The 14,511-nt window shown below is 46.1% G+C and overlaps 1 protein-coding gene across 1 annotated transcript; it reads right to left on the bottom strand.

Annotated features, from left to right (window-relative positions):
- Positions 1-8: 8 nt before the first annotated feature.
- CUNH6orf120 (chromosome unknown C6orf120 homolog) lies at positions 9-1,328 on the bottom strand. Its single transcript, XM_050136039.1, has one exon. It carries the CDS (start codon positions 1,316-1,318, stop codon positions 761-763), a length of 558 nt encoding a protein of 185 aa, XP_049991996.1. The 5' UTR covers positions 1,319-1,328; the 3' UTR covers positions 9-760.
- Between the last annotated feature and the right edge of the window lie 13,183 nt (positions 1,329-14,511).

Raw genomic sequence — 14,511 nt, 5'->3', positions numbered from 1 at the left:
ACCTTAAACATCTTCAAGTTGATTTATTTCATCATTAGCAACTCCTACCCTTGAAAGAAAGTCAAGAGAAATGGCTCATTTCCCCAGATTTTAATCTCTTTTGTGCTGTCTTTTTCCGGAGATCAGCAGAAAAATGTATCAACTTAATTTGAAATCCTGAAAAATGTATCAACTTAATTTGAAATCCTTCTTGAGTCAAAGTTACCGTTTGCTATGACTGTCCTGGCCTGCGTAGGCAGTATCAGGGTTACTCCTGTCAGCCCAGGACCTGGTCCAACTGGATCCGGGACGGCCATCAGCTGGCACAGCAACAGTCTGCAGAGGCCTTGAGTATCAGGTACCCTGTCCCTCCTGTGCACAGAGGCTGTCATCGCATTCCCGACCTGGCTTTAGGACCTCATTAAAGCTCCAAGTGCTGGACTTCATTTAGAATGTCTAGAGAATAAATTCTACAGCCTTTTAATTTCATCTGCACTAGCACAAAAGTTTAATCTGATTTATACAGCCTGTTACTGCAGGGATCATTTTACTCACCTGACTAACCAAAATGTATTTAAACATTTTATTGAGCAGACTCCTTTTGTAGAAATTTTAATCTATAAAATATTGTGCTTGCTGCTTTTCCTGCTTGGGGAGTAAACTGAGGTAACAAAACTGTATGGCTTTATTTTTCCATCCTAGTCTAGAAAAAGTAACCAGAATTTCACCAGGTCAAGTAACAAGGTCCGCGGCAAACCAGTCGATCCGTGCAAATAAAGGTTCAGAAGAGAATTTCCAGCACCAATTTCAAAATGCTAATCAATATCGTCCAGAGGACCGATTCCTCCTCTTGGGCTGCCTCCTCTGGAGCATAAGCTTGGTTCTGACTGGCTCCTGTGGGGTCAGCAGAATAGGCAGCCTCTCCAAATGGGTACTGATCCACAGTTCTGTCAGAGTACACCCTCATCTCAAAGTCGCTTTCATGGTGTGAGGGGTGTCCATAAATTCCTATCCCCACCGGGCGCTGGAAGTGCGCCGGTATAGAGACCACATCCTGGCCGCAAGTGACCGACTGCAGCTCATAGTCATCAAAGCTTGGGTGCAGAGTGGTGTCGGACACGTACAGGTCCGCATCCCCTCTGAGGCTCTGCATCCTGAGAATAATTTTACCCTCGTGGTTCAACCGCAAGTAGCTGTAATTCCCGGCTCCTATCTGGCCTTGGACCACGTGCAGAAGGAGCCACTCCTCCGGGACGTCGTCCTCTTCCAAGCATTTTACCAGGGTCACCACCTGGGACGCCAGGATCATCAACAGGGCGCACCTCCAGGGAGTAGCCATCGCCGAGACACTCAGCTCGGGGACTCCCTCATCTGCAGCCGCTGTGCTGGGAAGGCGCGGGTGACAGGCTTGACCGGGGATGCTCGTCCAGGCGACCAAGATGCGTGCAGCTGGGTCCCGGGCACCGAGAGTGGGGAAGGGGGTGGAGAGAAGGGGTAAAGAGTAGGGAACGGCAGAAAGGGGAGGAGGCGGGGTGGGACGAGAGGGGCGGTAGGACAGGGCCCTGGGGGCGCAGGTGTCTGGAGAGGAGCGGGGTTGCCGACCCCGGACTCACCGCCACGCCCCGCAGGCCACGCAGCACCCGCAGCATCCGGCCTCAACCTGGAACTCGCCCCAGCAGGCGGAAGAGAAGCCGTGCCCGGAAGTGTGGTACGCCGGAAGCGAGAACTTTCGGGAACGGACTCAGGCCTACGGACCGGAAGTGAGGCAACGCCGCGTTCTCGCGAGAGTAGAGAGGAGGCGCGTAGCGTCAAGGGTCCGCTTGCTCGTAACCATAGTGATGCGAAGACGCTAGCGGCCAGTTCGGGAGACGGTGGGGGAGGCGGCCAGAGGCTGCGGCGTGGGCGCGTGTGTCCGCGACGTCTTCCGGCGACAGGCTCCTGAGAGGGGACGGCCCGAGAGCCCACTCCGGTACGACGGAGGACGGAGACGCGCGCGGGCGGGCGGGCGGGCGGGCGGGCGTCCCTGATGGCGCCGCCCAGCCTTTTCTCCCACGGGCCGCACGTGGGGGCGGGGATGGGGCGGGAACGCGCGCCAGCCCGGACTGCGCACGCGCCAAGCCGTCGGCCTATCTGCGCAGCCGCCAGAGGGCGCTCGCTGAGCTCGGGATCCTGCAAGCCCTCGGGAGTGCAGGCAGTACCGGGAGAGATACTTTTGTATTTGTCTTAAACCATGGCAGAAGGAAAAATTTGTATTTCCGCGTGAGAACTATTAGTAAGAATGATTTTTTTCTGAGTCCGCTCCAGTTTATATAACAGCACACTGTAGACTTTGTGTGTTTGTTTATTTATTATGTATACATTGTTCTGTCACAACAGAAGAGGGCGCCAGACTTCATCACGGATGGTTGTGAGCCATCATGCTTGCTGGGAATTGATCTCAGGACCTCTGGTAGAGCAGCCAGTGCCCTCGACCTCTGAGCCATCTCTTCAGCCCCACACCAGAGACCTAACCGAGTGTCAGAAACAATTGCTTGTTATCCCCACCCTTTCTTCAGATCATATTTACTGTTTGGAGAGTCTCCCTAGTTTATAAATGTTTGGCTTCAGTACTGGAAAGTCAAGTAGTTCTTGGGACGCGTTTACAAGTGCACCAAAGCTGCTCCAGGAGGCGCCACCCTCACCACCAGATCGCCTATGGCCCCTCTGAGCCTTAAGACTTTGACGAGAGGGTTCCACATAGAAATTTTGTAGGGGGCATATTCAAACAAGAACATTATGTAATATTCTATGGTGGCACGAAAGTTCAAAATTAGGCTTGAAAATGGTACTTTGTATCGTAGGCCAACAAAAGCAGGGTACTAGTTATTTTTTAGATTAAGAAAACAAAACACTCTTAAGTATAAATATAGGAACTTCGGGCACATATAATAATTTATAAAAGAACTGAAGCCTTAGTAATATCCAGGTGTCATTTTGATGCATTCTTGTACCTCTGTTAATTGTAGTTAATAGATACAGTGTCATCCTAAAGGTCTAGGTCTGTCGAGAACCTGTGTTGGAAACCAACTCTCTTTCTAGCTAATGCGGAGATTTTCGTCTTTCGCCGTGAGTAAAGCTTCTGGTGTTTGATGATGCTGCTGTTTTCTCTGGGAACCCATTTGCTGTTTAACTGCCCGATTATATTTTCCAAACCCAAGAATGAAGTGACCTGATTCTACCACTGTAGCTACTGAGAAACATTTTTAATATTATATAATCAGAAGGAAACAATTTTTTCAAAGAATACGCAGATAGAACGAACCAGTTTCAACAGTGATGGTCCTTGGGCAATAGAGGATCATCGCATGTTTTTATTTCTGTGTTATGTACAGCTCCTAGTCGATCTGAGATGACTGTTCTTGTTTACTGATTTAGCCTAAAAGCCAAGTTGTCTCTATCTGTCTCTTATCATTACATTTCTTGGAATTGCTTCCCAGCTCTTACATACACTGTAATCGTACTAGAAAAATAAACGTAGTCTTTCTTAGCCTTCTTTGTCTGATGTGCCCCACACCCCTCCCCCAGACTTTCCATTCACCCACTCTCATGTCAAGGGTCAAGCTTACAAAGTGAAATGTGTTACTCATGCTTACATGTTTGTCCCTGCCGCCCTGGCTAGCACACAGCCGTGCGGTTGTACTTGACTACAGGGGAACTGAGTAGTGATGGTTTGTTTTGTGCCGAGAGCAGTGGTTCTCAAACTTCGTAACACTGTGACCTTTAGTACAGTGCCTCATGTTGCTACTTCATAGCTGTAATTTTACTGCTGCTATAAATCATAATGTAAATATCTGATATGCCTTCCCCAAACCACAGTAGTTTGGTGAAAAATAAGCAGTTTCCTGTCTCCTAACAAACATCTCTCTCTGTGGATCTCAATCAGAAGACATTCGCTGCCTCGCAGAGGGACCTAGAATGGAGGGCATAGCCACCCTCCTCACACCTTCTCCTTATGGGGCCTGAGGGAGGCTTCTCCGGCCCAGAGACCTCGGAGCTGAAGATGCACCGTTGGTCCCACTGGGGTGCAGACCCTCAGTGTGGCCAGGTTACTGTAATGGAGACTTCAGAAGCTGCTCATACCCGCTCTAAGGTCCTGCTGGTTGGAGTTGGGGTTATTTCTCTAATTTCACTCTGCTCTTTTTTTATTTTAAAGGTCCTTTGTTCTACCCTATGTTTCCACTATGGCCACATGTGACATGGCTACTGAGGATATTAGAGTGGATGGCCCATCCCTTGTGGGAGGTGCACCGTGTGAAGTGTGTGTGTGTGTGTTTTTTCTGTGGTTTTTCCAAGACAGGGTTAATCCCTGTAGCCCCAGCTGTCCGGAACTCTTGACCAGACTCGCCTTGAACTCAGACCCTCCCAGGTGTTGGGAATAAAGGTGTGTCCACCACTGCCAGCCAACTATTGATTTCTTTCTTGACCTCATGGATCCCTGGAACACAGTAGACTCTCACCACTGGGAGCCTCCTTTGCTCCAGGTGCAGACGCCTCTACTGTTATCCTCAGTCTTCTTATTAAATCTGTTTTCTTTTTATGTAGTTGCCCTCCTTGTGGATCTTACCTGGAGGCTACATGGTGTAGCATAAATTCTAGTTGTTCTTAATAATTAAATCCCAGAGTCAGATATCAGGGGTGTGTGGACAGAAGTTTCTGTCCCATCAGGTCCCACATTAATAATAAACTGATTGTCCTATTAGCTCAGGCTTCTTATTCTTAGAGCTTATATTAGCCCATAATTCTTGTCTCTGTTAGCCATGTGGTTTGGTACCTTTCTCAGTTAGGTAGTCACATCTTGCTTCCTCTGTGTCTGGGTGACTACTGCAGACTGAAACTTTCCTCTTCCCATAATTCTTGTTGCTTCGCCTCTACTTTCTGCCTGGTCACCGTCACCCCACTTATACTTCCTGCCTGGCTACTGGCCAATCAGATTTTATTAAAAATAATACAAGTGACAGGATAAAAGACCATTGTCCCACAGCACTTTCCCCCCTTTTAAGCAAGAACTCTGAATTGAAACTCCCTTGTTTAGTTTTCTTCCCGACTATTATCCATAACAACTTGTAACCAACATTCTAAACAAAGAAAAATATCCATAGTCCATTTTTTGGGAATGTGGACAAAATTTTCCAGGCTACTTCCTGCTGATTGGAAGTGCTGATAATCTTATGTAGCCCTAAAGAAAATTTAGAATTATGATCAAGTCCTGACTGGAGTATCCTGTGAGGCTTGATCATCTCAGGCAACAGTCTTTGAACTGTTCTAGATGTAGAACTTAGACATCTGGGCCATCTGTTCCTATCGGAAATTTCTCAGGGTTCTTCCTTGACCAGACCTGATTTTTCTTAACCCAGAATGAATTCACGCCTCTCATTTCCTGTGGCAAAACCTTTTCTCCAAAGTAACATAACTTTTGACTTAATTTTAAAGTCAAAACTTAATCCAGCAGCATTTATAATCAGATACCTTTTAACAGCTTTTGCTCTTTCCTCAGTCACCAAACAATTTAAAGACAGCACAACATACAGTGTCCAGACTCTCTGTGTATTTTTCATCCTTATCTGGCTTTATTTTAAACTCCATTTCTTTTATTTTTATTTTTTGGCTTTTTGAGACAGGGCCTCTCTGTGTATCTTTGGCTGTTCTGGAATTCACTCTGTAGACCAGACTGTCCTTGAACTTACAGAGATTCTCCTGCCTCTGCCTCCCAAGTGTTGGGATTAAAGGTGTGTGCCACCACACCAAACTACTCTCTTTTTTTCTTTTAAGGAATCTATCCCCCCCCCAAGCCCTCATATATTTTTAAATATACAGTAAACCGTTTAGAGGTTTTCTTCATCTTTGAATATATCTTTACTGTATATCTCTCTTTTTTTGACCACATGAGTCTTTAGTTTTCTAAGCGATATGGCTAGGATTAAAGTCATGGCTTTGATAGCTGGATTCAGCCTATTTCTTAGCTATTTTTTTGAGGGTCTAGCCTCATGGCTGAGGTACTGCCAGAGACATGTTTATTGCCACAGCTCTATGGTGTTTCAAGGTCCCTGCCATCACCAAAAAGTATGCAGTCAGCTTTTCATCAACATCATTTAAGCGTTTTGTGGCAGGACCTCTTGAAAGAGATGCAAGGTTTTACAGGTAAAGCTGAGTCAGGAAGCCTCTCTTAAATAAGAGCACTTGCCTCTAGCAAACAGAGCTCACCCAAGAAAGTGTTGCTATCAAGAAGCCGTGTCTAACTATTCTTTTCTATCTAGAATAACTTCCCAAGTTCTTGCAGACTTTATGTGGAGGTAGATGTCCACATTGGGCACCATTTGTTGACAGAAGTTTCTGTCCCACCAGATCCCACTGTCATTCAGTCCCAAAGAAATACACAGAGGTCTACATTAGTCATAAACTTATTGGTATATTAGCTCAGGCTTCTTATTAACTCTTATAACTTATATGGTCTTTTATCCTGTCACTTGTATTATTTTTAATAAAATACGGATTGGCCAGTAGCCAGGCAGGAAGTATAGGTAGACGACAGCGACCCAGTAGGTAGTAGAGGCTTGACAACGAGAGTTATGGGAAGAGGAAAGTCTCAGTTGTCAGTCATGACCCAGCTGCAGAAGAAGCAAGATAGCAAGATGTTGACTGCCTTGCAGAAAAAGATACCAAGCCATGGCTAACACAGATGAGAATAATGGGTTAATGTAAGATATAAAAATTTATTAATGAGAAGCCTAAGCTAATAGACCAATCAGTTTGTTGGACCCTAGAGTCCAATCACTGAGGAGGAGTTGTCCCAAGATGGTTATCTCTCACACCACAACTGATGTAAAAGCATGAGGATTTTATTAATTCTGTCATGACAGGGTCTTTCAGCATTAGAGAGGCCAGAAAGACCCCGGATAGCTGGTACAGGCTACTTTTAAAGGAAAAAGCCACAGAAGCAAGGCGGGGGTGTCTGAGGGTTGTTCTTTGACTATTATGATTGGCTTATTCAAAAGGGCTATTACCAATAATTGGCTGGAGGTGGTTGCCAGATCAGATGAGGTAAGAGAAAACATCTGAGGGTCATTTTACCCCTTTCCCAGGGACTGAGTCAAAACACCAGGAACTGAGTCAACATCTGAGGGTTATCTTGCCCCAATTTCTGGAGAACATTCACAAAGACTCAGGGAATGGAAAGTTCCCAACATTTCAGTACGTGCATGTGTAACTGTTAGGTCCTTGGTTCTTAGGAGGGAAGGGAACACTACTGCTGAGAGGCCTCAAACATGGCTTCAGAATTGTCTTAAAGTTTTACAAGTTTATAATTAATATAGACCTCGGTGTATTTATTTGGGACCGAATGGCTGTAGGACCAGGCAGGACAGAAACCTCAGGCAACAGAGGTGAAAGTTGAGAAATCAGAGAAGCAATGCAGCCAGCCACTAGAGAGACCTTTTACCTCTACCGAATCCTCAGACCAAAAGGGCAATCCTGTCTTCAGACAGGGTCCTCCGACTGCTTCTTCAGACTGCTTCAGACTGCTTCTTCAGACCGCATCCTCAGACTGCCTCTGAGCTCCTGTCTTCTCCCACCTTACATTCCTCTCTCCACCCAGCCATATCCCTTTCTGTCTCCCTAGTGCTAGGATTAAAGGGTAAACCACTGCTGTCTGGCTCTGTTTTTCTTTTAGATTAGATCAACTTCATGTAGTGAAGGGTGGCCTTTAACAGTGATCCATCTGCCTGTCTCCTGAGTGCTGGGATTAATGGTGTGTGCTGCTACTGCCTGGCCTTATGGCTAATTAGTGACTTAGCTCTGCACTCTGATATTCAGGCAAGCTTTATTTGTTAGATTACAAACAAAATATCACTACAACATGGACTAAAAGTAATTTGTTCTTTTATCTAAAAACAATTCATGACAGGATTAATCCCTGTAGCCCTAGCTGTCCAGGAATTGCTTTTGGCTAAAAGGCCAAGTCTTGACCATTCTTTGTGCCTGACTTGGGCACCTTGAGATGTCTGAGCCCAGCCTGGAAGCCTCCATGCTTCTGCTTCTCTCTGCCCTCACATTGACTCATTAGGCTTATGTGTGGGCTACTAACTTTCTTTCTGATAATTTCCTGCAGAGCTCAAGTCAGGCTTCCAGGCTCTTAGAAAGTCTTAGCATGTGTTTTGTTAGTATGACATGAACATTGGGCTCTCCTGGGTCTTGTGGGACTTTCTTTGCCTCCAACTTGGTCAGGTTACCCAGCAGTGAACCACAGTATCACCAAATCCTCTTTCGAGGTGTCTGGTTATGTGTTGGTATGGAGAAGTGTGGAAAGTAATCTCAGAATGTCAGTAGTTTAACACAGCCAAGTCCGTTTGCACACAGACGATGCCTGCTCTGGGGACTGTCTAGACCACGCCTGTGCACCAGTGGGGTAACTGTTCTGGAGCTCTACTTGCTGGAGCTTTGCTGCTCAGCTGCCCCGACTTCTAGAGAGCCGGGAAATGTAGGTCTTGCTACATTCCCGTGGCTCTAGGGAAAAAGCCAAAATATTGGATGAAAAACCGATAGACGACTGCCAGGCTATTGATTAGAAAAACAAATGTGTTCACTTAAAAACTAGCTCTGTCATGACAATCAATTTTAGGGGCCCATCTGAGCTCTGATCAGAGAGGATAGACTGTTAGTTAGCCAACCCAGGGCTCTGCAGCTGCAAGTGTGTGTGTCTCTCAGCCTTCCTGTAGAATGACCTGGTTTTCCAGATTCCCCCACATCTCTGACTGCTGCACACTGCTGCCCCCAGGAGAAGCAGGAGCTACAGCTGAGAAGGTCAAGCGTCAGCAGCACAGAGAGGTTGCAGCAGCAGTGTGAGCTGTACCAGGTCGACGGCAGGGCTTTGGACCCCGGACTCACCTCTTGAAGACAGCCATGTGTCTGCACAGTTGGGCTTCCCTTCCCTTGATGTTCAAGGCTGTCTCCTATGACTGTTTCACACTGGACAGCCACTTTCCCTCTCATGAGACTCAGCGTACTAAGGTGGATTTATACTTACTCCTGCTTGGAAACAGTTTCAGGAATGCCAGATGCTGAATGCCAGGGGCTGTTTTGTTTGATTTCTGTTTTTACTTCTAAGATTTGTGACAGTACAAGACTTCTACAAGGTCAGACTCATCAAAATTTCAACATGAGACGTCATCCCTACATGAAGAACTATTGGCAACTGATAGCTTCTAGGGGAGAGAGAGTCAATTTTCTTTGGTGGTGTGGCCCCTGGGAGGTTGCTCATGCCCTGCTGAATAGCCACAGACCCGTGCTCATAGGTTATTTCAAAGAACAAAAAGGAAGAGGACATGAAGATGGGAGGAGCATGTGATGGTTGGAGAGTCCAGGAGGAGTTGAAGGAGAAAGGAGAAAGACTGGATATGATCAAAATACATTGTATAACTATGGAATTCTCAAGGAATGAATTAATCATATTATACTTAAAAGATGTGGCACTTTCTGTGACATTTATTCTTGGTTATCGACTTTGACCACATCTGGACTTCACTAAAGCCCAAGTGGCTGGGCACACCTGTGAGAGGTTTTTATTCTTAGTCATCTGAAGTGAGAAGACACACTTGTAACCTGGGCCACACCTCCTCATGGCAGCCTATAGAAACGACATGGAAGAAAGAAGTTCTTTGTCTTCTGCTTGCCTTTACTCTGACTTGAATTCATCCCATCATGGACACGAAGTGCCTACTTTGGCATCCTGGCATATACTGAAGACCGTCTGATACATTCAGCCTTGTGAACTGAACACTACTGGGTGTGTGGACTTCCAGAGTTGGCTTAGCTAGACTACAGCCACTTAAATAAAATCTCTGTCTGTATTGATTGCTCCTCTCAGTTCTGTTGCTCGAGAGAATCCTGACCAACACAGTGTCCTTAAGTTTTTTACCATATTCCTTCTCTACCAGTCCTATTTATGTGTGTATGCTATATGCTCAAGTGTGGTGAGAATGAGTTGGTATGTATGTGTGTGCCCATGACCATGTGTGTTTGCATATGTGTTTGGGCTCTTACTATAGAATTTCCTGTACTTACTGTCTTCCTCAGAGGCTTGCCCTCCTTGCTCCACCTGAGATGTGGGATCTTGTAGAGTGTTAGTGTCATGCCTCCTTTCGTATTCCCGTGTGTTTAGACTCACCCATGCTGCCAGCCCCTGGATGCTAAGGGCAGCACGAGGCACTCAAATTGCTACTCTCTGAATTTACACCCCATGGGGTAGGAAACTGGCTCCTGTTTCTTCCCATGTGATTGCTAGAAAGTTGGACTCAAAGCCTAGAGAATGCCACATGGAAGCTTTGCATCTAATCATCACATTCCCAAGTTAATTTACGAATACCACACGCTGTTCTGTCTTAGAAACAGCAGCCTAGTTGCTTAGGCCAACAACCTTAGGAAGCATGTTAGACTCCCCCAACTAGCCCCTAGCACCTACAGGTTCATCCGTGTTGCAGGGCATTGTTCCTGTCTCACCTGCTGTGGTCCTAAGCTTGGGTATGCTAGGAGCTGGCCTCAGCAGACCCCATAGTGTTGCCGAGTCTGTTCACTGTTAGAAACCCTAGCGTCTGTGGATCCATCTTTCAGTGTCTCTAAGCAGATATCTGTTTCCATAGCCAGGGTGGGCTTGCAGATTCCTGCCCTCACTGTCTGACAAGAGTTGTTCTTTAGAAGCAAATCTGTGGCCGATGGAAGACACCAGCACCAGTCCCAGAAACAAAACCTCCAGCTATATAGGGCATTCCAAGCTGTGGTAGCTGGGCTTTGGGGAGATTGGAGAGTTTATATTATAATTTAGTTCACACTGCTAATCCACAAGGCACTGTTTGAGCTGGAGGAAGAGGCAGGTTGCCTGAAGAAGAGGGATAGTACAGGGCTCTTAGTCACAGATACGCACAAGTGCCTGTCCCTGTGTTGGTCCCTCGTGAGTGTGTATGGGTGCCTGCTGTGTGCCAGGTCTGGTCTGTGGTCATCTTGTGTTACAGTTTCATGGGCGTGTTCTTTAGTAGACTAGTGGTAGTTTGAGCTGGGTATAAAACTGGGGTCTTTGAAACTGAAACTGCTAAAGGAAATGGTTGAGCATAAACTTCACTTAAGGGCGCAGGGAAGATTGCGTAACTCTGATAGTGCAGTGGCTGAAAATCTTTGCTAGCTATGTGTTTGATCAGATTATCGTGTGGGATATACAAAGGATCCACCCCCCCCCAAAAAAAACCCTAAACAAACTACCCAATTAAAAATGGCCTATGGAACGGAACAGAGTTCACGGAAGAAGTTCACCTGTTTATACATGTCTAGTGAACACTAAAAACATGTTAACATCCTTAGCTACCCGGGAAGTGCAGATTAAAACTACATTGAGATTCCACCTCGTTCCAGCCATGGTGGCCACCACCACGAGCACAAATGACAGCAAATGCTGGCGTGGATGTGGAGACTGGAAATGCTTAGCTGCTGTTGGTAGGAGGGTGAGCTTGTGCAGCTGCTGCGGAAATCAGCCTGGCAGTTCCCAAACAAACACAAGAGTGCATATGATCCAACTGTACCGGGATGGAACATATCCAAGGGACTGTGCATCCTACTGCAGAGACACTGGCACATCTGTCCATTGCCGTTCCGCTCACAGCAGCAGATGGAACCAGCTTAGATGTCCATTTATCAATGAATGGACAAGAAGGATGCGGTGCATGTGCACAACAGAATTTTACTCAGCTGTAAAGAAAAACAAAAACGTGAACCTTGCAGAATAGTGGATGGAACTGGAAAATGCATTAAGATAACTGAGGCCCTGGAGGTCAAACACTGCATGTCCTCTGATACGGAGTACTGCTTTGATTTCTGAGATTTGTTAGTTTAACCTGGAATGTCAGTAGAGACCTGGACTAGAATGGATATTGGGGATGGGAGAAGAGGCATCATAGGAGGTGGGGATGGTTGAACATAGACCATGTGTGATCTGAAATGGAGGGAGTCCTAGGGATGCCCAGAGTGTGCGGTGGCTGGTCATACTGCATTCATAGGAAGCTGACAGATTTCTGATGCTCAGGCCCCAGTTTAATTATTTTTATTTGAATGTATTAACTAGACAGTGATGCTTTCCCTTGTGACATTTTACACACGTGTATGTTTTGATCATATTCACATCTCCCACCCCAACTAATTGCACCCTCTTCCCAATTAGTTCTTCTACTTTTCATATCATTTTTTTTATGCGACCCATTGAGTGTTTACAAGAGAAGGGTGAGAGGACTGGAGAGATGGCTCAGCGGTTAAGAGCATTGTCTGCTCTTCCAAAGGACCCGAGTTCAATTCCCAGCAACCACATGGTGACTCACAACCATCTGTAATGAGGTCTGGTGTCCTCCTCTAGCAGGCATATATGCAAAAAAATATTGTATCCATAATAAATAATAAATAAGAGAAGGGTGAAAGGCTATTGACAGAAACATGGGTCCCTTACCAGTATGGAGCCACTGAAGGAAGCGGGTGAAAGGCTATTGACAGAAACATGGGCTACCAGTATGTAGCCACTGAAGAAAGCGTCTCTCTTCCCTAGCAGCTATTAACTATAAATTACCCATAAATCCCGAGGAAGAGGTGGGGACTCGTGAACACCCTCCTCCATGACAGAATCTTGACAGGCTCAGTTTCACATAGATAATCACAGATGCTGTGGATTCGCAAGAGGGCATTGGCCATGCCCTGCCCAGAAGACTGTTCCACAACATTCCACCTCTTTCTCTGGCTCTTACCCTCTTTCCTCTTCTTCTTGACATCCCTGAGCCTTGGAGGGAGTAATACAGATGTCTCTTAGTGATTGGTCATTCGACAGTCACTTGTATTTAGTCTCTGCAGCGACTGCTGCCCACTTTAAAAGGAAGCTTCCCTGAGCACAGCTGAGAGCAGCGTTAACCTGTGAGCAGAAACAGCTACTTAGAAGGCAGTTCCCCACGCCCAGCATGCCCATTAGAACGAAACAGCAGTATTAGTTCCTATAGTCTTGGGCTGCAATATGTTATATTTTAAACTACATGAGCATAAATTAGAATCACCTGTAATGGGCCCTGCAGGAACAGGGGCACATGATTTCATCAAACACGGACATGCAGCCAGCACACTTGTCAAAACATCTAATGCCCAGTTTTACAAGGTTTACGTGAAGGCCCAGAAATCAGTTACTCTGTATTTTATTTAAATTCCACTATTTGTAGTTCTCAGCAAGAATGTTTGTTCTTAGAGACACTTTCACTTCCAATGACAAGGTTTTAAAGACTGGACTAGGATGTGATCAGCTCTGTTTATAGCAAGGTGTGGGCATCGTGATGACCAGAAACCACCTGCTTCAAAATTTGTTGGGTGTGCCGTCAAGTACATCTGTGCTCACAGTGGGATGTGGGGAGGAGTGGCATCAAGGAATCTTCTAGCCTACTGCCACATGGGTCTATCCAATAAAGGAAATAAAATATCTGAAGCATTTTTGTTAAAATATGCTTGGTGATACTTAGCCACGAACCACAGATGATGTAACCCACAGTAAACTAACTCTTATCAGAGTACTGAGATATTTATGTGCATCCCAGGGCTGCTCTGAGGGTTCCTTGTTCTTACTGGAGTTCATCACCAACTCCACTTGTCTCAAATAGTTTCTATTGCTGTGAAGAGACACCACGACCATGGCAGTTCTTATAAAGGAAAAACATTTAATTGGGGTCGCTTACAGTCTCAGAGGTTTAGTCCATCATCATCATGGTTCAACATGGTGGCATGCAGGCAGACATGGTGCTGGAGAAGGACCCGAGAGTCTTATACCTTGACTGGCAGGCATCAGGAAGTAGTCTGTTCACTAGACATGGCTTGAGCATATATGAGACCTCAAACCCCACCTCCACAGAGACACACTTTTCCTCCAACAATGTCATACTTATTCCACAAAGCCACACCTCCTAATAGTGCCACTCCCTGTGATTTTATGGGGACCAATTACATTCGAATTACCACACGACTTATGCAGGGGCCCTCCATCAGGCCAGGTCACTGGGAGGTGGCTGTTCACCTTCCTGGTCCTGAAAGACACCCAGAAGGTGGAGGAAGGCCTGTGAAGTGGAGATCATGGGAAAGCAGTAAAGGCCATTCCTTGTTTATGGGTTCCTTTTCCGTTTTGGGGGGTGGTGGGGATGAGTGGGTAAGTGTGATATGTGTACTCATGCTAATAGTGATGAATTAACTAGACTTTCATGCTGACCTGCCCTCACCTTGCACTTGCTTTGTATTTTCAGACTGATAATGGACACAGTTCCAGAGATGCCCTCCACTGATGCCCTCTCCAGTGATATAGTTGCAGAAAGATACCTGGTTGAGTCCAAGAAGTCCACAGCCCATGTTCCACTTGCTTGCAGCACACAGTACTGTGCTTTTCCTTTAGATGGGAACCATCTCTGTGTGTGGAGCCCCAGGGACTCCTCTCACCAGGCAGGTCAC

This window comes from Alexandromys fortis, unplaced genomic scaffold, assembly GCF_014885135.2.
Source record: "Alexandromys fortis isolate MF-2015 unplaced genomic scaffold, M_Fortis_MF-2015_v1.1 scaffold_23, whole genome shotgun sequence".
In the NCBI taxonomy this organism is placed as follows: domain Eukaryota; kingdom Metazoa; phylum Chordata; class Mammalia; order Rodentia; family Cricetidae; genus Alexandromys; species Alexandromys fortis.
This window is presented reverse-complemented; position numbering and strand designations above follow the sequence as displayed.

Bases quoted from the DNA above. Each gene is read 5' to 3' on its own strand.
- CUNH6orf120 (XM_050136039.1), bottom strand. From the start codon at position 1,318: ATGGCTACTCCCTGGAGGTGCGCCCTGTTGATGATCCTGGCGTCCCAG.